Here is a 27,307-nt window from a genome sequence, read left to right as displayed (position 1 = left end):
AGCTGCAGCACACGGGGTCTTCATTGTGAGATCTTTTGTTTCACGCATGGGCTCTTTGTTGTGGCGTGCTGGCTTCTCTGGTTGTGGTGCGTGGGCTCAGTAGTTGCGCGTGTGGGCTTAGTTGCCATGCGGCATGTGGGATTTTAGTTCCCTGACCAGCGATTGAACCTGTGTCCCCTGCACTGGAAGGCGGATTCTTAACCACTGGACCACCAGGGAAGTCCCTCCACTATTATTATCTTCATTTAAAGATGGATAACATCAGTATTTTTGTTGCTTGTACAGTAACACAACTCTAAAATAATGCACAAATATAGAAAGTGAAAATCTTCTGTAATCTTATCCTTAGGGAGATGATTACTGATAAGTTTCCTGATTTTGTCTAGTTACATAAACGTAAATATTCATTAGAGGAAAAGAACCATGTTACATAGAAACTGATCTGTAACCTTTTTCACTTAATGTATGGGGACTCACTTTCCGTTTCAATATATTTAATCTTCCTCCTCTATTTTTTTCAGTTTTTAAGTACACTTTTATTAAAGCATACATAAAGTGCACAGTTAGTGTGTTGCTTAATGAATTATTAAACTGAGCACAGCAATTTGAAACCCCACCAGGTCAAGAAATAGAATATTACTCCAGAAGCCTGCCTTTCTCATCCTCCCTTCTGCTCACTACCTTTCCCCACCCTTCACAAAGGTATCTTCAATTCCTAACTTCTTACACCATAAATCACCTTTGCCTGATCTTGAGCTTTATCAGTGAAATCATACAGTATGTGTTCTCTTTATGTATGGCTCCTTTTGCGCAACATTATGCTTGTCAGATTAATCCTTGAGGTTACTTGTGGCAGTAATTGTTCATTTTCATTGCTGTATACCAGGGAGCAGCAAACTGCCTATAATGGGTCATTTAGTAATTTTTTTTATTGTAGTAAAAGATAGATAACAAAATTTGCCATTTTAGTCAATTAAAGTCTGCAAATCATTGGCATTAAATACATTCACAGTACTGTGTAACCATCACCACTATCCATTTCTAGAGCTTTTCATCATCCCAAACAGCAACTCTGCATCCATTAAACAATAACTCCCCATTTCCTCTTCTCCATACTCCCTTCCTCCCAGTCCCTGATTAACCTCTGTTCTGCTTTCTGTCTCTATGAATTTGCATATTCTGGGTACCTCATATAAGTGGAATCATACAATGTCTGTCCTTTTGTGTCTGACATTTCACTTAGCATTTCAATGTTTATCAGCCTTGTAGCATATAACAGATTTCATCCCTTTTTGAGGCTGAATAATATTCCATTGTATGTATATACCACATTTTGTTTATCCCTTCATCTGTTGATGGATATTTGGGTTGTTTCCATCTGTTGTTAATAATGCTACTATAAACATTGGTGTATAAGTCTCTGAGTTCCTTTTCAATACTTTTGAGTATCCACCTAGGAATAGAATTGCTGGATCATAAGGTAATTATTATGTTTAATTTTTTGAGTGACTGCCAAACTGCTTTCCACAGCAGCTTTGCATTTTTTAAGCATATTTTAAAAATTAATTAATTATTTTCTTTAATCTTTGGCTGCGTTGGGTCTTCATTACTGCAAGTGTGCTTTCTCTACTTGCGGTGAGCGGGGGCTACTCTTTGTTGCGGTATGCGGGCTTCTCATTGAGGTGGCTTCTTTTGTTCCGGAGCACGGGCTCTAGGCACATGGGCTTCAGTAGTTGTGGCTCACAGGCTCTAGAGCGCAGGCTCAGTGTTTGTGGCTCAAGGGCTTAGTTGCTCTGCGGCATGTGGGATCTTCCCGGACCGGGGCTCAAACCCGTGTCACCTGCATTGACAGGTGGATTCTTAACCACTGCACCACCAGGGAAGTCCCCAGCTTTGCATTTTTACATTCCCAGCACCAGTGCACAAGGGTTTCTAATTTCTTCATGTTTGTTAGTTTCAAGATTTGCTTGTTTTATTTTTATTTATATTTATTTATTTTTACTTTATTTTTTCGTCTTTTGGCCACACCACGCGGCATGTGGGATCCTAGTTCCCCAACCAGGGATCGAACCCGAGGCCCCTGCATTGGAAGTGTGGAGTCTTAACCACTGGACCTCCAGGGAAGTCTCTGTCTTTTTAAATAATGGCCATATGTGAAGTGGTATTGCATCATGGTTTTGATTTGCATTTCACTAATGACTTATGATATCAAGCATCTTTTCATGTGCTTATTGGCCATTTGCATATCTTCTTTGGAAAAATGTCTATTCAAGTCCTTTGCCCATTTTTGCATTCTCTTGGTTTTTTGTTGAACCATTTAATAAATATTTCTCTCTTTTTTTGGAATTTTGAATTTTATTTTATTTATTTGTTTATGCAGCAGGTTCTTATTAGTTATCTATTTTATACATATTAGTGTATATATTTAATAATTATTTCAAGTGCTCTTTCAAAACTATTCAACACTCTCATATAGGGGGTGTGATCCAGTAAAGCTTTATATACAAAAACAGGCAGCTGACTCTATTTGGCTCTTGGGCTGTTGTTGGTCCTAGATTATGTAGTTCACTTGTAGTTCACATTATTGGCTATTAATTTTAACTACCACTACAACCATTGTAAGTTTCTGCCATCCCAATCTTCTCTTGATTTGATGTAGTCTGTTGGTTGAGTTTGAATGTTGTTGGGGCCCATATAGGAAAGAGGGAAATGTGTAAGGGAAACTAAGAACTGTTCAAGTATCATGAAGGCCTTTTGTGTGCTGGACGCCGTTGTAAGGTTTGATTTTTCTGCCATAATTTAGTCAAAAGGGGGAATTCCCTGACGGTCCAGTGTCAGGACTTGGCGCTCTCACTGCCAGGGCCTGGGTTCAATCCCTGGTCGGGGAACTAAGATCCCACAAGCTGCATAGCATGGCCAAAAGTTAAAAAAAAATTTAGTCAGAAGGATGATCACGTAGGAGCTTATGGGCTTGTAGTTTCCCCTAATTTAGGGGACTGAAGTGATTTGAGTGTGGGTGTCAGCCCTTGTACAGGCTGGCCTAGTTCATAACTCTTCAGTGATGCAGGGTCCCAACCAAAATCTTGGAATCATTGCCGCTTATTCTCCTTGGCATGCCCTGGAATTCATTTTTTGTCAGCTTAGTCCCATGAGTCTGCTGAAAGCCCTGCTTAGTTTCTTGGTCACATTTGCATTCAGAATTGACAATTGTTTCAAGCAAAAAAGTGCCCCAAGTCATAGGTTCACCTCTGTTGGCTCTTCTCTTTTCCATATTTTGGTAATTTTTTAAAACAGCCGTCCTAATGGGTGTGAAATGTCCCCTCCTTCCAAATTTTAGTAATTTTCATACTGTTTTGAAAATTCTCTGATCCCTTCAAACAGATGTTTTAAAAATATTTTTCTAGTTTTTCTCTTCTAATCTTACTCTTGTAATCAAAATTTTAGTTCTGGTATTATAATTCAAGTCACAACAAATGTTCTTATACATAAATGTTGGAGTATTGCACTCTTAAAACATCAGATTTATTGAGGTATAATTTACATAAAGTTTACCCTATTTAGGGATCTATAGTTCAGTGAGTTATGACAAAGAGCTGTGTAAACCGTCACCACACTCAATATATTGAATGTTTTATCACCCCAAAATCTCCCTTGTGCCTCTTTGTAGTCCGTCCCTTTGCCTCCCCCTTAGCCTCTGGCAATCACTAATCTATCTGATTCGTCCCTCTAGTTTTGTCTTCACTGAATGTCATGTAAATAGCATTATATAGTGTGTAGCCTCTTGTGTCTGGCTTTTTTCACTTAGCATGTTTTTGAGATTCATCTATGTTCCTACATGTATCAGTATTTTGTTCTTTTTATTGCTGAGTAGTAGTCTATGTATGGTTGTATCACAATTTGTTAATATGTTCACTAAATGATGGACATCTGGGTTGTTTCCAGTTTTTAGCTCTTATGAATAAAGCTGGTAAACATTCATGTACAGGTCTTTGATGTTTTTATTTCTTAGGGTAAATACATAGAAGAAGGGCTGGTCATGTGGTAAGTATATGTTAATGTCATGAGGAACTACCAAAGTCTTCCAAAATGGCTGTATCATTTTGTAGTCACACCTGCAAATGTGACTTGTAACTTTTTTCCATTCAAAATTAAAATCTTGGAGTTTTAATTTGTAGTTCCCTAACAGCTAATGATGTTGAACATCTTTTCTTGTGTTTATTTGCCATGTATGTCTCTTCTTTGGTAAAGTGTATGTTTTGATCTTTTGCACACTATTTTTAAATGACTTTTTAAAATATCATTGTAAGAGTTCTCTATATATTCTGCTTACAAGACGTTTATTAGACATATCGTTTTGCAAATATTCTCTCCCAGTCAATCTGTGGCCTGTCTTTACATTGTCGGATCCATCTTTTGAAGAGCAGGATCTTTTAATTTTTATGAAGTCTGGCTTATCAGTTTTTTCCTCTTTTTAAAAAATTTATTTATTTATTTATTTTTGGCTGTGTTGGGTCTTTGTTGCTGCGTGCAGGCTTTCTCTAGTTGCGGTGAGCGGGGGCTACTCTTTGATGTGGTTCATGGGCTTCTCATTGCGGTGCCTTCTCTTGTTGTGGAGCACGGGTTCTAGGCGGGTGGACGTCAGTAGTTGTGGCTCACGGGCTCAGTAGTTGTGGCTCACAGGCTCTGGAGTGCAGGCTCCGTAGTTGTGGTGCACAGGCTTAGTTGCTCCGTGGCATGTGGGATCTTCCCAGACCAGGGCTCGAACCCCTGTGCCCTGCATTAGCAGGTGGATTCTTAATCACTGCGCCACCAGGGAAGTCCCACTTTTTTCCTCTTAAGGTTTGTGATTTTTATGTTCTAAGGAGTGTCTGCCTAAGCCAAGATCACAAAGAATTTTGTCTATGTTTTCTTCTGTAAATTTTATATTTTTAGGTTTTACATTTAGGTCTGTGATCCATTTCAAGTTAATTTTTGTATGTCACGTGAAGTTTTTTTGTGTATGGGTGTCCGTTATTCCAGTGTCATTTTTTGAAAAAGCTGTTCTTTCTCCATTGAATTACCTTGTCATCTTTGTCAAAGTCAAATCAATGATATATGTGGGGTCTATTTCTGGACTTCTGTTCCATTGATTTTTTTTTTTTTTTTTTTTTTTGTGGTATGCGGGCCTCTCACTGCTGTGGCCCCTCCCGCTGTGGAGCACAGGCCCCGGACGTGCAGGACCAGCAGCCATGGCCCACAGGCCCAGCCGCTCCGCGGCATGTGGGATCTTCCCAGACCGGGGCATGAACCCGTGTCCCCTGCATCGGCAGAAGGACTCCCAACCACTGCACCACCAGGGAAGCCCTGGTATTTTTTTTAAATTTTCTTTCTTTTTTGTTTTTGGCTATGTCGGGTCTTAGTTGTGGCATGCAGGATCTTCGTTGAGGCATGTGGGATTTTTCATTGTGGCGCTCAGACTTCTTTCTAGTTGTGGCGTGTGGGTTTTTTTCTCTCTCTAGTTGTGGCACGTGGACTCCAGGGCGCGTGGGCTCTGTAGTTTGTGGCACGCGGGCTCTCTTGTTGAGGTGCGTGAGCTCAGTAGTTGTGGTGTGCAGGCTTAGTTGCCCTGCAGCATGTGGGATCTTAGTTCCCTAACCAGGGATCAAACCCACATCTCCTGCATTGGACGGCAGATTCTTTACCACTGGACCACCAGGAAAGTCCCTCTGTTCCATCGATTTATATGTCTATCCTTTCTCTGGTGGTCTTGTACTTTTAGGTAAGAAATATCTGTGCATTTTCTACTGTCACACTGACTTAACGAGATTCAAGTAATTCAGTAAATCAACTTCCTGTTACCAACCGAATGTTAGGTAGTAGAGTAATTATTGAGCATGTGATTTTATTTGTAATCAGTCATTTCACTTGCCTCCCTGTAATGTGGTAAAACGCCTTAAAAGATTTTGTTCAGATGTTGCCAGTGAGAACTGTCATACACTGCTGTTAGGAGTATAAATTGGCACAAGCACTCTCAAAAAGCATTTTGTTGATTTCTGGTAAATGGAGAATATGTGATGAACTATGACTCATCAATTCTACTTCTTAAGCATATACTCAAAAGAAACTGGCACATGTACATAGGGGGACAGGTACAAGAATGTTTATTGCAACTATTTGAAATATTGAAAAACTGGAAACAACCTATATATCTTTTAATAGGAGATAGTTGAATAAATTGTAGGATGGTATAGGATACTATACAGAGTCGAAATGAATGAACTAATCTCTGTATAGCAACATAGATCTAAAAAGCAATGTAAATTTTTAAAATAAAATGATATCAATAAAGTAGGAACAATAGAAAAATATATACAAGTAAGGTAGACACTCAATTCACAATAGTGGTTTCTGGGAAGGAAAGGAGCATGAGAATGGGAAGAGGCACAAAAAAGGAACTTCTGTTGTATCTGTTAAGTTGCAGTTCATTTTTAAAATTTTTAAGTAAATACGATATTGTTATCAATATTCCCACCACACAGAATGCAAATGCTATTTTACTGTTTTCTGTAATTTACCCCTTTTTTAAAATTAAAAAAACAAAAATACATGTAAACAGATATTTTCTTCATAAAAAACTAGAAGGTAAGCATCCAAATAGTTTGAATTGACTTACAACAGATTCTTAATAATTTCTTCATGTGTCATTATCAAGTACTTATTGAGCACTTACTCTGGATCAGACACTGTGTAAAATACTAATGGCATTTTATATGGGTAATAAGTAAGAAATTACCCTGTCCAAGGGGCTAAATCTAGTTAGTGATTTATTTTGGGGGTGGAGGAAGGTAGGTAGGAGGTACACACTCATAAGGGGACAGTATTTCTTAGTTGTTGTGTGGTGTTTATAATAAGACTTCATCTATTCTGTGTTATCAAGAGAATCATGATATTTTATTGATTTTGAAATTTCAAATTAAAGAATGGCATGGGGATTTTTGTTTGATTAAATAGGGACATGAGTAGGGAAAAATGAAAAACTGTTCTTATGCATGATTTCCACCTTTGCTTTACTGTATCTCTATATTAGCCACTTATGAGGCTTTGCAGAGTCTAAGGACTAAGAAACTAATTTTTAAAAACAATGAAATTTGCATATAATTGTTAACACTTTAAAGAAGTATCCTACACATATTTTGATTATGCTGAATTTTTAGGTCCTTTTGAAGATTAATTTTGGATCAAGGATAAATGTTGTCATGTTTCAAAGAAAATAGAAATGTGTTACTTAATGGCCACACTTGTAATCTCATATACCAGTTCTCATGGTGCAATCATTTATGAAATAAAAGCTAACTCTGAAAGGAGCACCCGTGAACATATTACATCATATTTGACTACAGTTAGATTAAACAATGCTTTTTTCCTCATTATTATTGAAATCGTATTTATTTTTCCTAATAGTATATATTTTAAAAACCATTTATTTAAAATAAAATCTTGAATATTTATTTCTCTAATACAACATTTCAGTAGTTATAAGCATCAATACCATGAGATGATAAACAAATAAAGAATCACAGCTCTAAAATTTTGAGAAACGTTGACGTCTATATCTCCCTCTTGCAGAGCCACATATACATTAAGATGCTAAAGTCCTAAGAAGTCACAGAGTAACAGTTTTCAGACTTGTTTGATCACAACTCTTTTTTTCATGTATCTCCTAATAAGAGCATGCTTTGGAAAATGTTTAGTGTATTCTTAGGGTATACTTGTGATTTATACAAATAATTATTTCTATTTTAAAGTAGGACAAAAGGAGCAAGCTGTGGAATGGTATAAGAAAGGTATTGAAGAACTAGAAAAAGGAATAGCTGTCGTAGTTACAGGACAAGGTAAGGTTATATTTACGTTTGTTTAGTAGCATCCGAAATTGTGTTCACATGATTGTCCTGATTTCAGATCCGTTTATCTTAATAAAGGTATTTAACAGATTTTTTAATGTTCTTGTTAAAGTTAATGCTTTATTACCTATGCTAAAAATGAAGTTGTAACCAGATATGTTCAAACTTGATTATTGTATTACTTGTGTCCTCCTTGGAACCGCTGTTCATATGTTAACCCTATTTTTAAACCTGTTTTTGAAACCTCATCCTTTCCTCATTGTCGAGGCAGGCAAGGAGTGGTTATTTCACAGACTCCCTTTTACACTGTGGGTAATGCTTGACTGCATGTTAAAATATGAGCTGTAATGTCTGACTTTGATTCACACATGGCTTTTTAAAACCAAAAAATTATTTCTCATCTTTACTTTCCTGTCACATCAAATTAAAAATTAGTCTAAGGACTTCCCTGGTGGCACAGTGGTTAAGAATCCACCTGCCAATGCAGGGGACACAGGTTCAATCCCTGGTCCAGGAAGATCCCACATGCCATGGAGCAACTAAGCCTGTGTGCCACAACTAGTGAGCCTGCGCTCTAGAGCCCACAAGCCACAACTACTGAGCCTGCGTGCCACAACTACTGAAGCCCGTGCTCCGCAACAAGAGAAGCCATCGCAATGAGAAGCCAGCACACTACAACTAGAGAAAGCCTGCGTGCAGCAACGAAGACCTAACGCAGCCAAAAAAAAAAAATCAGAGTCTTAACATTACCTTTAAATATGTAGACAACATTTCTTGCACACATACTATGTGCCCAAGCATCATTGTATGTGCTTCATACGTATTATCTCTTTTAATTTCACCACAACCCTACACTCTAAAGCTGCTACCGTTATCCTTATTTTTCGGATGAAAAACCTTAAGTGCAAAAAAATTAAGTAACTTGCGTGAGGTCTCATAGGCAGGAAGTGGTAGAGTCAGGATTTGAACCCAGGCAGTCTGACTTCAGAGCCTGAATTCTTAAATACTATGCTGTGAATAGTGGTATGTGGATACCACTATTATATGAGTAAAGTACTTCAGCTTATCATAGCTAAAATAAATTCAGAAGCAAAAATTACAATGTGTGGGCTGAGAATCTTAGCCTTATGGATCAGTCCACCCAGTGGATATTTTATCTTGTTGGCTGATTCTATAACTTATATCAGCTAATCTCCAGTAACTATAATGTGTCCAATATTTACCTTTTTCTGTAATCTCTCCTTTTTATTTTGACTGTTTCTCTAGCTACTGCTCTCCTGTATAAAAGAGAGCAGAATAGAACAAGTAAATATGGAAGATTGGGTCTTGGAGACTTTTCATGAGTTTATGAGCATGACTTTATGAATTATGTACAAAATATATTCGCTGTTCTTTGCCAAATGCATAGAAGAAGAGTTAGAAGAAAATGAGTTGGTTATAAGAAAAATAGTATTTCATTGAATCAAAAATGCCTTCAACTGTACCAAGAGAAAAAACAATGTCAATTAAACGATGACACATCCTCTTCTTATCACATAGAATTTGAATTTTAACCTTATTGAATATGCTATCTTAATCTTATTTAGACATAGCTATAACAGAAGTATTAGTATCTATGACCAAATTTTTGTATGCAGAGGAAGTGACAGACTATGTTATGACTGCAGCCTGGCTGATAGCATTAGTAGGTTGGCACAGGTTTTAAAACACTTCCCAATTTCAAAGAGTTTTAAATGTAGGGGGAAAAATATATCTCAAAACCCGTAAAATTCATGAAATACCACAATAGGTCTGAAACCATCATAAGGAACTATAACTGATTTTTTTAAGATATTATTTGAAACTGATATTTTGTTAATTTCATAGTCTTTTTATAAAGACTATGACTCCCCATGAGATTAGTTGGTATGATAAAATTTATCTTGAAGCAGCATTAGTAGGTAAATGTAGATATTTTAATTCTTTTTTTCTGCTTTTTCTTTCAGGTGAACAGTGTGAAAGAGCTAGACGCCTTCAAGCTAAAATGATGACTAATTTGGTTATGGCCAAGGACCGTTTACAACTATTAGGTATCAATTAATGAATTGTATAACTGGAATGAGATGTATTTAAAATCTTAAAATTTAAGATTTAAAATCTTAAAAGTTTAATGAAACTTTAAATGCAGATGGAAATCAGTGAACTTGAAAATGTGTTCTAGGCTTTCTTTTAACTTCTGAAAATTTCTAACTTATACAAAACAGAAGAGTTTATTGAACTAATTATCCATCACTCAGCTTTGGTAATTATCAACTCATTGTCGGTCTTGATTTAAGACTGGCAAACTATAGCCTATGGACTAAACCCAGTTCACTGCCTGTTTTTGTAAGTTGGCACAAAGCTACTCTCATTCCTTTGTATATTATCTGGTTGCTTTCATGCTACAGTGAGAGAATTAAGTAGTTGATACAGAGATCATACAGCCTGCAAAGCCTTTTAATATATAGCTTTTAAAAATATTTTAATATTCACTACTGGCTCTTCACAGAAAAAGTTTGCCAACCACAGTTTATATCCCTGCTTACTTTCCCCAACTTCATATTACTATTTTGAAACAATTTCTCGATATCTTTTTGTTTCATTTATAAGTATTTCATATCTCTAAAAGATAAAGATGCTTTAAAAATAAAATTGCCAAAGTAAGGAGATTGTCGCTTCTAACGTTTCCCTTCTTTCCGTCCCTCCCTTATTTCCTGTGTATCAGTTATTTTTTACTTTGATTTGTAACTAGAACGAACCTTCAAAAAGAAAACTCATTTCATTATAAAACGAAGGTAATGATTCTTCCCTCTGGGGACGCTGTGAGTATTAAATGGGATGATGGACATGACTGCCAAAAAAAAAAAATTGCCAAAATACCATTGTCACACCTAAAAAATAACCAATAATTCTTTTAATACTAACATAAACATAAAAGTAATGGCCAAAAAAATGGTCAGTGTCCAAATTTATATATAATATATAAATAATGTGCAGTCAGTATCTCAAAATTTAATAACTCCTACTATTTTTTTAATAATTTAATTGTTTGAATCAGGATTTCAAGAAGATCCATACTATACATCTTTTAATATACAAGTCTGTTTTTTCTTTTTCTTGCAATTTATTTGCTGATGAACCAGATCTTTTCCACGTAGTGTTTCCTGCAGTCTGACTTTCGCTCCATGCATCTCCGTGTTATCTTTTAGTATGTTCTTCTGTCCTCCCTATAAATTGATAGTTGGATATAGAGCCTTAATTGGATTGAAAGTAGATTTTTATTTTTTAATGATAAGACTGCTTGATAGGTGGTTTTGTGTTTATCCATCAGTATTTCTTGTGATGTTAGCAGCAGTTGATGACTTACGCCTAGTGACATTATAATTGTCATTCGTTCTGCATTCATCAGCTGTAAAAGGTCTATAAAGAGAAACTTCTCATCTTCTGTTTGATGGTATAGGTTTTAAAAATATATTCTTAAGGTAAATCTACTCCTCAAACAAGGTGGAACTAAAACCCACCCTTCTTGGGTGGTTCTGCCATAGCTTGATGTGATAGAAATAGTAGCAACTTGGTAAACAGGCAGACTTTATTTGTTGCTCTGTGCTTTTGATAAGTTATTTGGCATTTCTGAGTCTTCTTTATTTCATTTGTAATATGAGGCTAATAGATAATTATTATCTCACTGTATTTGTGACTATGAATTGTTGAAGGAACCTAACCCATAGTAAGTACTCGAAAATGCTGGTTTTTGTTCATCTCCTTACCTGTGTGTAATCACCACCCCTGCTTTTGTGTACATATATACACATATGGTTTTTATTAATTCACTTATTCATTCATTCCTATATGGTCCATGGTGTTTATAAACTTTGCCCCACATTTTTGAAAGAGAAACCCTTACTGTTTTCAGATAGCTAACAAGGCAGTGTTCTCCTGGCTTCTGTGGCTGACAGTTTGCTTTCTTACTTCCCAAGTGATGGTTATTACTGTGTCAAATAAAATTACATGTTACATCAAGGGTTGTTGTAGTAAAATAATTATCTAATTGTTCTAGTTGGTCCTTTCTATGTGTTTTAGCTATAACACCTTTTCAGTATATGTACAGAGTATCAATGTATGTGATGCAGATTAAGTTTGATTATGGAACATTTTGTAACATGTTTCAAATTGAATAATAGTTGGTTTTTATCTTTTATCAGTATTTGAAATTGTGATATGGTAAAACATTAGAAGCAACTCATCAATTCATAGACTTGTCTTTAAATGCAACTTAGTAATTTCTTATTTGTGTTGTTAGAGGAGAGGACAAAAAGATATATAATATAACATGAAGCTAGGCTTTAATAGAATTAATATTTGGTTGTTGTTGTTGTCTGTTATCCTCAAAAGTGCTATATGTCCATTCATGAAAGATGTTACTTTAAAAAAGAGACGGTGGACTAAAAGACATCATCAACATTTTCCTGTCTTCTGAGAACGCAGAATATCTGGGAGTTATATACCAAAGACAGTAAAAAAGAAGTGTGCACAAGTGCATAGTAGAGCATATTTGTGTATTATGTGCTGGTTAAAAAAATGGAGCTTTTCAGAGGTGGGATGCCTGATAGGTATCTAAGTAGTATGGAGAATGATAACTGGGAGTTCCCCATACAGACTGGTTTGAGAGGATGTAGCATCTCTGATAAAGATGGGAAGAGTTCATATGTATTACATATCTTCAATTTAGTGATAGTGAACCTTAGAGCAAAGCTTAAGTGTAAAACCTGCTGTAGATAAAAAGATAATTTTGGCGTTGGTGTCTGGTATACTTGGCAATTACCCTTTTTAAAAAAAATTTAGCTTCATTCAAGGTCCATTTATTAAGTCCTTACTCTGTACTAGGAACGGTGCCAAGGGATATAAACTGAATTTCTTTCTTTTCTTTTTTTTAATTTATTTTTGGCTGTGTTGGGTCTTTGTTGCTGTGCGCAGGCATTCTCTAGTTGCAGCAAGCAGGGGCTACTCTTTGTTGCGGCACGCGGGCTTCTCATTGCAGTGGCTTCTCTTGTTGCGGAGCATGGGCTCTAGGCGCATGGGCTTCAGTAGTTGTGGCATGTGGGCTCAGTAGTTGTGTCTCACAGGCTCTAGAGCACAGGCCAGTAGTTGTGGCGCACAGACTTAGTTGCTCCGCGGCATGTGAGATCTTCCCGGACCAGGGTTTGAACCTGTGTCCCCTGCATTGGCAGGCGGATTCTTAACCTCTGTGCCACCAGGGAAGCCCTGAATTTATTTCTTAACTCGGGAAATATTTATTGGGTGGTTATCATGTTCTAGGCACTTAGGATATAGACAAGGATCCTTGTGTCATAGAGTTTATATTCCAGCAGGGAGAATACTGACAGTAGGCAATAAACATAAAGAATAAATAAGTTATTCCGTGTGTTAGAAGGTGATAAATTTGTGGAGAAAAGAAAACATAAAACACAGTACAGGGGATTAGGAGTAGATGGGAGATGGTCTGGGTTTTTAGTTTTAAATAGGATAGTCAGGGTATATGCCTCTTGGAGAAGTTGACATGACCTGTAAGTTAGCCTTACAGGTATCTGGGAGAAGAGTGGTCTGGGGAGAAGTAAGAGCTGATGCAAAGCCTTAAGAAAACACATCTGGTATGTTTGAGAGGAGCAAAGAGGCCAGCGTGCCACAGCAAGGAGAGTATAGTAGAGATGAGGTCAGAGAACTAATGGTGGTGGGGTAGGCAGAGGGGGCGGCCATTACAACATGCAGGACCTTACAGGCCACTGAAGATTTGAGCTTTTGCCACCTGTGAAGTGGGGAGCAGTTACAAGGATTTTTTAGGAAAGGAGTAACATCATCTGACTTCAGTTTAAAAAGGATCCCTCTGGTTGTGATGTTGCAAGGGTATGTTATGTACCAAGGAGAGCAAGTAGGACAACTATTGTGGTAAGCTAGGAGAAAAATGATGGAGGCTTGGACCAGGATGATACCAGGAGTAACAAGTGGTTGGATTATGATTGTAGTTGAAACTTGAGCAAACAGATTTACTGATAGATTGGATAAAATGTTCCTGTGTTTAGGCTCTTGTTGATATAGTGGAGAAGGCAGACATAAATAGATAAATCATCATTACTGCAGGATGGAGATACACAGATATTTTGTAGAGATGGGAAAATAGGTGTCTGAGAAATTTTCCTGGAAGAAACCTAAAGTGGGGATTTAAAAAGATAAATAAAAGTTATTAATGGTTGGGTGGAAAGATATTCCATGAGGAACTAACAGCATGAACATAGACTCAGGGACAAGGAAAAGCATGGTGCTGGTAAAGACATGAATTTGGGATTGCTCAGGCATAAGAAGTGTAGGCAGATCATGGAGGGCCTTGTTGGTCATATAAAGGAGATTGAGTGCTAATCTGTGGGCAATGGGAAACTGCTAAAGGGTTGTAGGCACACAAGTTATGTGGTAAAATTTCCCTTACAAGTAGATCACTGAGATGATTGTGTGGGGATTGCACATGAGGGGATCAAGAAGCAAGGTGACTTGTTTTATTTTAAATCATTGGTTAATCTACACGACCTTTAGTCATTCTAAAAAGAAGCATTAGGGCTTCCCTGGTGGCGCAATGGTTGAGAGTCCGCCTGCCGATGCAGGGGACACGGGCTTGTGCCCTGGTCTGGGAGGATCCCACATGCCGCGGAGCAGCTGGGCCCGTGAGCCATGGCCGCTGAGCCTGCACATCCGGAGCCTGTGCTCTGCAACGGGAGAGGCCACAACAGTAAGAGGCCCATGCAAAAAAAGAAAAAAAGAAAAAAAAAAAGCATTAAACTAAGCTTACTTTCTTCAAAAAAAGAGAATTGGAGCAGGTTCACATTAGCTGTGTGCTGCTATTGTGTGTGTGTTTTCATGCATATAAATCCAAACCCTGCACAAAAGTTCGATGACTTATTATTCTTAGTTATTATCAAAACTAAGGATTTAATTTCTGTTTATTTTTTACTATATAATGAATGTTTATGTGAACTTTTTGTTACATTTCATTGAAGAGTTTTAATTGATAAATCAGACATTTACAAATCAGTTCTTTCTAATTTATGTCTTTTACCAACACAAATGGTTTCTTTCTCAATATGGTGATTTGAAGAGTATTATCTTTGAGAAAAATCAGATGACCTACCTGTTAACTAACAACAGAAAAAGGGCTCCAAGGTATATTGTATCAGCCAGTTCTAGGATACAAAAGCTGTGCAGTACTTTGTGCTTTGTGTAAAAAGGGTAGCTGCTATTTAACCTGTCCCAAAGGCATGTGTGGTTGTACCATAAACCAAGCATGGCGCCTGCTTGTCTGACATTAGAAATGAAAGTTTAAAAGAGTTAGTATATATGTGCTACATTTTTGCATATATTCATCGACTTCTTAGTACCAGAGGAAAGAATCAGTAATGATAACTTGGAGTATTTCAACAAAATAAATACGGTCAAAATTGAGCCCTATTATGAATGACGCTCAGAGCAAGTACTTCATGTGTTATTTTATTTGACCCTTGAGACCCTCGGAAAACTGACGCTAAAGCAAGTTCGTACTAGTGAGTAAGTGGTAGAGTGTCAGGGTGTTCGTCAGCTAACAATATGGATTGACTTGACTGGGGAAAGAGTGTAGCAGTAATGTAGAGTGGCAAGGAAGCTCAAACCGATACACTCTTGGGCTTCAGGTGCTAGAGGTAGAGACCTAGATCTTGAGAGGATTTGTTGTTGTTATCTGAAGTGGGAGTAAGGTTGAAATAATCCTTTAAAATCTTTGATTAATTTAAAAATAGGCAATATATGCACATGCCACAAAATTTCAAAAGTTTAAGTTTGAAAAGCATCCATCCCATTCTATGCCCCAGCCACTCATTTCCCATCCTCAGAGGCAGCTGGTATTACCAGTTTCTCTGGGTCTTTTTTAGAGATAATTTTCATATATTACAAGTATACATGTGTGTATTTAAATAAATGGTAGGGTACTGTACGCACAGTTCTGCAGCATGCTTATTCCATTCTGCTTTATTACATTTATTTTCTGCCTGACATACATTAATGTAGCTGAATATGGCATTTCCTAGACACTCCTTACAGTTTCCTTCTGTGTCATTTCTCCTTTCCTAAATGTCCTTTTTTTTTTTAATCTTTACAGATCCTAGCCAACCCACAGCCCACTTCCTCTGTAAAGCCTTTTTAATGTTCTCTTTGTATCTCTATCCTGCTCTCCCTACACAATGATTTGGACATATTAGATATTCAGGAAGTATTTGCTGGCGATGGTAGTGATATAGAATTGCCTCAGGTTACCAAACCTGAATAATGCATATTTTGAACATAGTCATTCACTTGTTCATTTCTGTTGCTATTTTAATGTCTGAGTTTTTACTAATTATGTTGTTAAAGGTAATTCTATGTAAATGCCAAACCCTTCATTATGTAATAACTTTGTAACACCTTGAATCGTTTTTCATTTTCACATATACATTTTATTTTTTATCATGTATTTTTTTCTTTTTGTTTATTTTTTTCTTTTTTACCCCCCTCTGTTGCATAGAGAAGCTGCAGCCAGTTTTGCAGTTTTCCAAGTCACAAACGGACGTCTATAATGACAGTACTAACTTGACATGCCGCAATGGACATCTCCAGTCAGGTGGGTTTAGGTTAACTAACATGTAAAATAACAAAGCTTGCATGCAAAGTAGAGTCTTACTTAACCTGATAATGTTGATTTGATTTTATAGTGGTAGATTTGATTGGTTTTTGTTTGCACAGGGCTGTGTGGAAAATACAGTAGCCCTATCATTCATGGTGTGTAAACATGTAATAAATAGGGCATAGCCATTCTCAACATGTTATATTTGCATATTTTACAACCTCCAATTTTTGAAATTATAAAATATGAAGGTTCATTTTCCTAAATTATTAAAATATTCTTTTGTTTCTATCTTACTTTGAGCTTTTGTGTTTTTTTCTATGGGTACCTGTACCAAATTTTTATGAAGTAGTGTTTATTGAGACAGAAATTTTAATTTTGCTTTGTTATATACCAATTTTCAATGCATATATATTTTCATTTATATAATACATGAATGTTTTATCATAGCACCTGTTAGAAAAAGTTTGAAGCTGAATTCACATAGTGAGGAGAAGCATTAGAATACTATTTTTCTTTTTCTTTTGTCCATGCCGCGTGGCATGCAGGGACCTTAGTTCCCCAACCAGGAGTCAAACCCTACCCCACTGCAGTGGAAGCATGGAGTCTTAACCACTGGACTGCCAGGGAAGTCCCCTAGAATACTATTATTTACTATGGGTTAAATTTGTTTTCCATAAACTTTGGTCATCACATCAACTCCTACAGAAAATTAAATGCTTTTTTGTTTTGTTTTGTTCTTTGACACCTTCTCTAGTTTTATCGGTAACTTTTTCAGAATTCGTTCTGTGTCCAGTACTTAAATTTTATTAAAGTAAATATTACTTTGTTCAAGTTGTAGTAGAAAACCCTTAGTATAGACTATAAAACAACTGCTTTCTTTACTCATATGTGATAAAAAAAAGTTTCAAGATTTATTTTTTTGTTTGTTTGCTTTTATCATTTTTATTGGAGTGTAGTTGATTTACAATGTTGTGTTAGTTTCAGGTGTACAGCAAAGTGAATCAGTTATACATATACATATATCCACTCTTTTTTTAGATTCTTTTCCCGTATAGGCCATTACAGAGTATCGAGTAGAGTTCCCTGTGCTATACCGTAGATTCTTATTAGTTATCTATTTCATATATGGTAGTGTATATATGTCAATGCCAATCTCCCAATTTATCCCCCCCCCGTTACCCCCGGTAACCATAAGTTTGTTTTCTACTTCTGTAAATCTATTTCTGTTTTGTAGATAAGTTCAGTTGTACCCATTTTTTAGATTCCACATATAAAAACGATATTATATGATATTTGCCCTTCTCTGTCTAACTTACTTTACTCAGTATGACAATCTCTAGGTCCGTCCATGTTGCTGCACTTGGCATTATTTTGTTCTTTCTTATGGCTGAGTAATATTCCATTGTATATATGTACCACATCTTTAAAAAATATATTTTATTATTTATTTATCTATTTGGCTGCGCCAGGTCTTAGTTGCTATACAACATTTTCTTTATCCATTCCTCTGTTGGTGGACATTTAGGTTGCTTCCATGTCCTGGCTATTGTAAATAGTGCTGCAATGAACAAGATTTCAATAAAGAAGAAATAGTGTGAGTGGATTTCTTGGGATGGAAGAGACAGTTGGTCATCAACTCTTTCCCTTGTGGCTTCACCTCTCCCTTAAGGAGTTGTCAGTCTGGTTTGGTCTTCCACTACAGAGCCCCACCTTAGTAACTATATTCATTTTCCCATTCCCTCCTGTATCTGATTTAAAATAACCTTTTCAAGTATAGAGAAGTATTTTGTCTGTTTCTTTTAGCATGGCTGTGAAGGGCTGACATCTTCATAATGAACTGTTTGAAAAAACAAAGAAATGTAAGAATGCACCATGTGTAAATAGTGAAGTTTCCAAAATACAAATTTGAGATCCTAATAATCCTACCTGAGTAAATAGCAAAATTTTCTAGCCCTGAGAAGCTGGTATGCCTTTCCCTTGTTATCTTGATTTTTTTCTACTTAATTCCACATGTGAGATCCCATTGTATTTTTCTGCCATGTTGGGGGACAAAAGCAGCTTTCTCTTCTGGGACCCATTAAAAAAATCAAACTGTCTTATTTTAAATACCTAGTTATCAATTCTGTTCTTTCTTCTTGTTTGGGGGACATACTGACTTCACAGCTAATTTATGCAGCACTGGTGTTTGATTCCCGTTGAGCCTTAGTGAATCAGCTGGCTCATTCATGCCTAGTTCATTAGTGTCACCCACTTATGGAACATTCTATGATGTTTCACTTGGATGAGTTACTTCTTCTCTCTTAGGAAGCAGATATGCCAAAGTCTGCTTACTACTTTATGTGTTATCTACAATGTCCAATTTTCAAGTCAAAATTATTAGACGTGCAAAGAAATAGGAAAGTGTGACCCTTACTCAAGAAAGAAATCAGCCTGTAAAAACTGATTCTTGACTGGGCCCACATGTTGAATTTAGCAGATAAAGACTTCAAAGCAACCATTATAAATATGTTCAAAGAATTAAAAGAAAATATGGCATCTGTTAACAAACCTGCAATCTTAGCAGAGAATATAAACTAAACAATAAAAATAATGGAAGTTTTAAAGTTGAAAAGTACAGTTGGTGAAAAAAATTGCTAGATAGCCTCAACAGCAGATTGGAGATGTCAAATGAAAGATTCAGTGACCTTGAACTTAGATTAATAGAAATTGCTAAATCAGATGACTCCAATATCAGAAAGCAGATTAGTCATTGCTTAGGGCTGGGGCAGTAAGAGGAATGGAATGCAAATGGATACAAGGAAACTTTTGGCTATGATGGAAACATTTTGTATCTTGATTTTAGTGGCTATTTTGCCAATATATTATACATTTTAAATGCATGCAAAATATTATACATAGATTATACCCTAAAATGTTGATTTAAAAATACTGAAAAGGTTTATAAAGAGAAATAATATTCCCCTTCCCACCTGTTATATCTCCCTTTCTTACCTGCACCCCTAGTTTGGCTCCTCATACAATATTTAACTCTTTGCTATTTTTTCTCATGCTCATTATACTTTCAAATATTATGCTTTTATTGCTATTCCTGATTTATGAGTTTTTGATATGTATTGACTTCTTTTTCAGGTAGAAGAAGGTTTAATTCTCTTATGCCACCAATATCCTTCATTCCGTGTGTGTTTGTATATATGTACATATATATCACTGTTTTTAGTTATATTGAAAAATTATATTTCATATTATTAGAAACTTAGTAAATATTGTTCACCCAAAGACAAATAATATATTTTAATTGTTTTCCCTTTTGGGTTTTTCTTCCCCCCAGGTTGTCTGACTTTTTTCTTGCTCTCTAGCTTCATATTACAGATTTTTACTTCTTTCTGTGTTTAATTTGCTTTTTAACTAAAAGGCCTCCTTTAGTACTATTTCTTTTAATGAGGGTTGTAGATAGTAAACTCTCTGAGCCTTTCTAGTGTCTGAAAATACTCTCATTCTTACATGACTGGTCACCTGAATATAGAATAAATGAAAGTTAGCATTGATTTTTCCTTCAGCATTTTGAGCATACTCCGTTGTCTACTGACCTTTGTTATTTTTATGAAAAGTCTGCTGTCATTCTCACAATTCCTTATGAAAATTTCCATCCATTTGTAATCTTAGGACTATATATTTTCTGTTTGAAGAAATTCTTCTCCAGTCTCCTTTTTTCCCCTCTGAAATGCATGATACTTATCATCACCCTAGACAGACCTTGCTTTTATTCACACCTTAGCTTTTCCTTATTGTCATTCCCTTTTCTGGATTGCTTTCCTGCTTCTTCCTATAGGGTCATTATATTAGTTCCTTGAACATACGGTACAGAACTTTGCATTTGTTTACTAGAAAAGAACCCTTGGATCTCAATTCCCTGACCAGGATCTAACCTGCTCCCCCTGCATTGGGAGCACGGAGTCTTAACCACTGGACCGCCAGGGAAGTCCCTAATTTACTGTACTCTTAAGTTCCCTTCTTTTGTTTCCTTAAGCCATATTAAGGGATTTGATGACAAGAGCAACAATAAGGCTTTTGTCTTTAAGCTAGTCTTTTCTCTAGACTACTCTAATTTGCTGACTGATTTAACATCTGTCTTCACAGTGAACATTGTTATTCATAAACTCTGATGTTTGTTATATAGTATATGAAAATATTATTTAGAAGCAGTGAGATTTGAACATTCAGAAGTCTGTAATTTATGTAGAAGAGCACAGTAGCTAGGTCAGGTAACCTTTTAGATTTAATTGAAGGTGTCCTATATGTGTTTATTTGCATAGAGGGTAAAAATACTTGGCGATTTAACCATATCTTTATACCCTTTAAATTAAATTTATTTTTTTAAACTTGGTGGCACAGACTAGACTTTCATTCTATTTTGTAGTCTTAAAAGTTTGGAACGAAGTGCTATTTTTTTTTTTTTTCTCCATACAACCTATCCCTAATGCCTTTACTACATTTTGTTTGTTTAATTTTTGGCAGCTTTTTTTTTTTTTTTTTTTTTTGCGGTACGCGGGCTTCTCACTGTTGTGGCCTCTCCCGTTGCGGAGCACAGGCTCCAGACACACAGGCTCCAGACGCACAGGCTCAGCGGCCATGGCTCACGGGCCTACCCACTCCGCGGCATGTGGGATCTTCCCGGACCGGGGCACAAACCCGTGTCCCCTGCATTGGCAGGCGGACTCTCAACCACTGTGCCACCAGGGAAGCCCTGGCAGCTTTTAAACAAAGAAAAAAAAAAGAAAAAAACATTTTGGCAGCTTTTTGCTTGGTACCTTTTTTATATCCTCCTTCTGTCCCCACAAATAAAGTTATTTCTTTTTATAGCAAATACATATTCCTTATAAGAAAATTATAATATACATCAGGAAAAGGAAAAAGCTAAATAACCCATAATCTTGCCCACACCCAGTAATAACCCTTATGCACACCCTAGTATATACTCTGATTGAAATCTTATTTTGAAATATTGTTGAAGTAAAAAAAAAATTATTAGTTTTACAAATTTGTACTGGTCTTTATATTTTTATAATGTTTAGCCACAATTTTCTAACCGTGATGATTTTATTTTTTTCCTTGCTAGAAAGTGGAGCTGTTCCGAAAAGAAAAGATCCCTTAACACACACTAGTAATTCACTGCCTCGTTCAAAAACAGTTATGAAAACTGGATCCACAGGTCTTTCAGGCCACCACAGAGCACCTAGCTGCAGTGGTTTATCCATGGTTTCTGGAGTGAGACAGGGACCTGGTCCTGCAACTGCCACTCATAAGGTATTTGGAGACAGTAACTTTAATTGCTATGCTGTTGCAAATAGAAAATTTTGAACATCATATGCTTGCTTAAGTTTATTATAAGTACTTTATAATACCTTAGAGAATCGATAACTTTCTACAACACTGAATGAAATTTTTCTTTTTTTTAATTTAGATTTTTAAGACTCTTAAGTAGTAGCGGCAACTTGCTACTAAAAAGCAAACCTCTTTTTTTCTCTATTATTTATTTATTTTTGCGGTACGCGGGCCTCTCACTGTTGTGGCCTCTCCCATTGCGGAGCACAGGCTCCGGACGTGCAGGCTCAGCAGCCATGGCTCACGGGCCTAGCCGCTCCGCGGCATGTGGGATCTTCCCGGACCGGGGCACGAACCCGTGTCCCCTACATCGGCAGGCGGACTCTCAACCACTGCGCCACCAGGGAAGCCCTCTCTATTATTTTTTAAGCAAATTTTTTTTAACTCCTTTTGGTTCTAAATAGGTTTTTTAATAGTAAGTTTGCTTATCCAATCTGTTTTATATAATACTGTATAATTCTTTTTTAAAAAAATTAATTTATTTATTAGGCCGCATGGTGCAGCTTGTGGTATCTTAGTTCCCTGACCAGGGATTGAATCCGAGTCCTTGGCAGTGAAAGCGCCGAGTCCTAACCACTGGACCACCAGGGAATTCCCTATAGTTCATTTAAAATTTGTTATTCTTTTAATTATTTAAATCTACATAAATGTTTTATAACATTAAACATACATAGAGTTTTGTTACAATTCTAACAAGGATCAAAATTGTATGACTGCATTGTGATACAGCCTTTTTATTTTATAGTAACTGAATCTCTCTGGATAAAATCTTCTATAAACCCACTTCATGCCAAATGTAGTTCTATAGTGAATGCCATTTTATCTTGGAGTAAATATACAATTTTTGGATTTTTTGGATTTTTATATCCATTTTTTGCTACTTTTAAGCCTTTAATTCTGTGAACATTAAGGTTGACTCACATGTGAAAAGTGCAAACGTTATGTTGTGTTTTCACATTAAAATTTTGTGTCCTTCAAGAGTACACCAAAAACAAATAGAACAAATAAACCTTCTACCCCTACAACTGCTGCTCGTAAAAAGAAAGACTTGAAGAACTTTAGGAATGTGGACAGCAACCTTGCTAACCTTATAATGAACGAAATTGTGGACAAGTAAGTTTTGTCATCTAAAGTGTTTTATGGGGTTTTAAAATTTTTTTATTTATGAAATATATCATGAGTGAAATGGATAATATATACCTTGTCTAATTTACATATGTAATTTTTATGATGGTTTTCAATTAGTGTAAATGTAGAAAACCATTGCTTTACTGATATAACTATAGTTTCACAGTTAACATAAAAATGGCTATGTTACATAGAGCTTAGACTTAATATTATAATAACTGAAGTATATTTCTGTTACGGAGCTAACTGAAATTCTGTTTCTTAGTGGAACAGCTGTTAAATTTGATGATATAGCTGGTCAAGAGTTGGCAAAACAAGCATTGCAAGAAATTGTTATTCTTCCTTCTCTGAGGCCTGAGGTAAGGATTTTATGTTATCATTTTCCTATAGCATCATCCATTACTGAATCCATAGTACAGTAAAGAAGTGTTTGAGCTATACTAGAATGATTAGTTCATATAACAGGTTAGATGTCTTTTAAAGGAAAAAAAATTAGCAGTTGATGTTGACTAGTTACTTATACTGGAAAGGAGAATAAATATAATGGTTCCTAATTCCCAATCCATTTTTAATTAAATTTATAGGAAAAGTAGGTAACAGGAAATAATTTTTATATCAAGGTAAGAGAGATTTAAAGTTAAGAAAGAATCCGCCTGCCAATGCAGGCGACATGGGTTCGAGCCCTGATCTGGGAAGATTCCCACGTGCCGCGGAGCCACTAAGCCTGTGTGCCACAGCTACTGAGCCTGCACTCTAGTGCCCGCGAGCCACAACTAGGGAGCCCGTGTGCCACAACTACTGAAGCCTGCACACCTAGAGCCCATGCTTCGCAACAAGAAAAACTACTGCAATGAGAAGCCTGCACACCACAACAAAGAGCAGCCCCTGCTCACCGAAACTAGAGAAAGCCCACGCGCAGCAATGAAGACCCAACGCAGCCATAAATAAATAAATAATAAATAAATAAATAAATAAATATTTTCAAGATATTAAGTCATCAAAGTAAGTGGAGAGCTGGTGAATGATGGGTAGGGACCTCACCTTTCATCCCTTATTTTTAAACTCACTAAGGAAGTTAGGTAATCTTGCAATCGATAATAAATATTTAATTTTCCACACATAGCATTGTTTTTCTTTTTTCAGTGCTTCATTCTTTTTTATTGGCGTATAATTGCTTTACAATGTTGTGTTAGTTTCTGTTGTACAATGAAGTAAATCAGCCATATGTGTACATATATCCTCTCCCTCTTGGGCCTCCCTCCCATCCCTTCCCATCCCCTCCCATCCCACCCATCTAGGTTGTAACAGAGCACCAAGCTGAGCTCCCTGTGCTGTACCGCAGGTTCCCACTAGCTATCTGTTTTACACATGGTAGTGTATTTATGTCAAACCTAATCTCCCAATTAGCATTATTTGGATTCTCACAATTCACAGATTGCATGTTTGATGCTGTTCTGAAAATATTGCAAAAAATAAATATGAGGATCCAGCCTGGAGTAGTTATTTCTCTTCTCCTAGGACTTTCAAGTCTTAATGGACTCATTTACAAAATCTCGTGAAAATAGATGTTATATGGCACATTGTGATGAATACGCTTTTAAATGAATTTGTTGTGTGGCTCTATTTTTCTAGAGTCTATGTCACTCTCATACTACTTTCATGGTGTTTATAACTTGTGAGTACCAACTATACTGAAACTTACTATTTTTTGAGTCCACTTTCTTTATTTTTCCTTCTTGCCCACTCTAAGAAGCAGTGTGCATGAAATCACTGGTTTAATATACTAATTGAAATTTTCTTAATACACAATAAAATAGAGAATTATTAAAATAGAAGGCATTTGTCCTTTTATGAACCAAATTTATCTCTTGTACAACCTCAGGCCACACTTTGAGGAAACATATTATAGCTTGTATTTGGGCTTACTTTTTGCCTGGAGTTATATAAGAGTAGTAAATGTAGCAGAGTGAGTATTGACAAAAAAATGCTTGTTGAAAGAACTCATATAATTGTAGACCTGTTAAGGATCTTATCAGTCATCTAGTCCATTTGTGGATAAAGAAACTAATCCTGAAATCCAAATTTCTTGCTCAAGATTATAATTAAGTGGTGGTTCTAGGAAATGAAATAAATAAGATTCCTAACATTAGACTGCCGCCTCAAGGCTATAACTGCCAGCTAATTCTTGTTTTTTGTATTTGTTTCTTTACTGTATGTGTAATTTAATAGTAATTTTTTTACATCTTTATTGGAGTATAATTGCTTTACAATGGTATGTTAGTTTCTGCTTTATAACAAAGTGAATCAGTTATGCATATACATATGTTCCCATATCTCTTCCCTCTTGCGTCTCCCTCCCTCCCATCCTCCCTATCCCATCCCTCTAGGTGGTAACAGAGCACCGAACTCATCTCCCTGTGCTATGCGGCTGCTTCCCACTAGCTATCTGTTTTACGTTTGGTAGTGTATATATGTCCATGCCACTCTCTCGCTTTGTCACAGCTTACCCTTCACCCTCCCCATATCCTCAAGTCCATTCTCTAGTAGGTCTGTGTCTTTATTCCTGTCTTACTCCTAGGTTCTTCATGACATTTTTTTTTCTTAAATTCCATATATATGTGTTAGCATACGGTATCTGTCTTTCTCTTTCTGACTTACTTCGCTCTGTATGACAGATTCTAGGTCCATCCACCTCATTACAAATAGCTCAATTTCGTTTCTTTTTATGGCTGAGTAATATTCCATTGTATATATGTGCCACATCTTCTTTATCCATTCATCTGTTGATGGACACTTAGGTTGCTTCCAATAGTACTAGCTATTGTAAACAGAGCTGCAATGAACATTTTGGTACATGACTCTTTTTGAATTATGGTTTTCTCAGGGTATATGCCCAGTAGTGGGATTGCTGGGTCGTATGGTAGTTCTATTTGTAGTTTTTTAAGGAACCTCATACTGTTCTCCATAGTGGCTGTACCAATTCACATTCTCACCAGCAGTGCAAGAGTGTTCCCTTTTCTCCACACCCTCTTCAGCATTTATTGTTTCTAGATATTTTGATGATGGCCATTCTGACTGGTATGAGATGATATCTCATTGTAGTTTTGATTTGCATTTCTCTAATGATTAATGATGTTGAGCATTCTTTCATGTGTTTGTTGGCAATCTGTGTATCTTCTTTGGACAAATGTCTGTTTAGGTCTTCTGCCCATGTTTGGATTGGGTTGTTTGTTTTCTTGTTATTGATCTGCATGAGCTGCTTGTAAATTTTGGAGATTAATCCTTTGTCAGTTGCTTCATTTGCAAATATTTTCTTCCATTCTGAGAGTTGTCTTTTGGTCTTGTTTATGGTTTCCTTTGCTGTGCAAAAGCTTTGAAGTTTCATTAGGTCCCATTTGTTTATTTTTGTTTTTATTTCCATTTCTCTAGGAGGTGGGTCAAAAAGGATCTTGCTGTGATTTATGTCATAGAGTGTTCTGCCTATGTTTTCCTCTAAGAGTTTGATAGATTCTGGCCTTACATTTAGGTCTTTAATCCATTTTGAGCTTATTTTTGTGTATGGTGTTAGGGAGTGATCTAATCTCATACTTTTACATGTACTGTCCAGTTTCCCCAGCACCACTTATTGAAGAGGCTGTCCTTTCTCCACTGTACATTCCTGCCTCCTTTATCAAAGATAAGGTGACCATATGTGCGTGGCTTTATCTCTGGACTTTCTATCCTGTTCCATTGATCTATCTTTCTGTTTTTTGTTTTTTTTTGCGGTACACGGGCCTCTCACTGTTGTGGCCTCTCCCATTGCAGAGCACAGGCTCCGGACGCGCAGGCTCAGCGGCCATGGCTCACGGGCCCAGCCGCTCTGCGGCATGCGGGATCCCTCTGGACCAGGGCACGAACCCGTGTTCCCTGCATCGGCAGGCGGACTCTCAACCACTGCGCCACCAAGGAAGCCCTATCTTTCTGTTTTTGTGCCAGTACCATACTGTCTTGATTACTGTAGCTTTGTAGTATAATCTGAAGTCAGGGAGCCTGATTCCTCCAGCTCCAGTTTTTATTCTCAAGATTGCTTTGGCTATTCGGGGTCTTTTGTGTTTCCATACAAATTGTGAAATTTTTTGTTCTAGTTCTCTGAAAAATGCCAATGGTAGTTTGATAGGGATTACATTGAATCTGTAGATTGCTTAGGGTCGTAGAGTCATTTTCACAATGTTGATTCTTCCAA

At 36.6% G+C, this 27,307-nt stretch overlaps 1 protein-coding gene across 5 annotated transcripts in view; it reads left to right on the top strand.

Annotated features, from left to right (window-relative positions):
* Positions 1–27,307, top strand: part of SPAST (spastin) — a 61,783-nt gene that overhangs the window by 9,141 nt on the left and 25,335 nt on the right. For 4 of the 5 annotated variants that reach the window (XR_009544109.1, XR_009544108.1, XM_060169233.1 and 1 more), the window contains exons 2-7: positions 7,785–7,871; positions 9,866–9,949; positions 16,474–16,569; positions 21,692–21,879; positions 22,937–23,070; positions 23,351–23,444. Coding sequence is in view for 3 of the 5 variants with exons in the window: in XM_060169233.1 (XP_060025216.1) it covers positions 7,785–7,871; positions 9,866–9,949; positions 16,474–16,569; positions 21,692–21,879; positions 22,937–23,070; positions 23,351–23,444 (683 nt within the window). In the remaining 2 variants the exon portion in view is untranslated. The remainder of the gene's footprint in view (positions 1–7,784; positions 7,872–9,865; positions 9,950–16,473; positions 16,570–21,691; positions 21,880–22,936; positions 23,071–23,350; positions 23,445–27,307) is intronic. The other variant, XM_060169231.1, reaches the window with a different exon arrangement.

The sequence above is a fragment of the Lagenorhynchus albirostris genome, chromosome 13 (assembly GCF_949774975.1).
Source record: "Lagenorhynchus albirostris chromosome 13, mLagAlb1.1, whole genome shotgun sequence".
Classification (NCBI taxonomy): Eukaryota; Metazoa; Chordata; class Mammalia; order Artiodactyla; family Delphinidae; genus Lagenorhynchus; species Lagenorhynchus albirostris.
The sequence above is the reverse complement of the archived record's forward strand: the minus strand, read 5'-3'. Positions and strand labels throughout refer to the sequence as shown.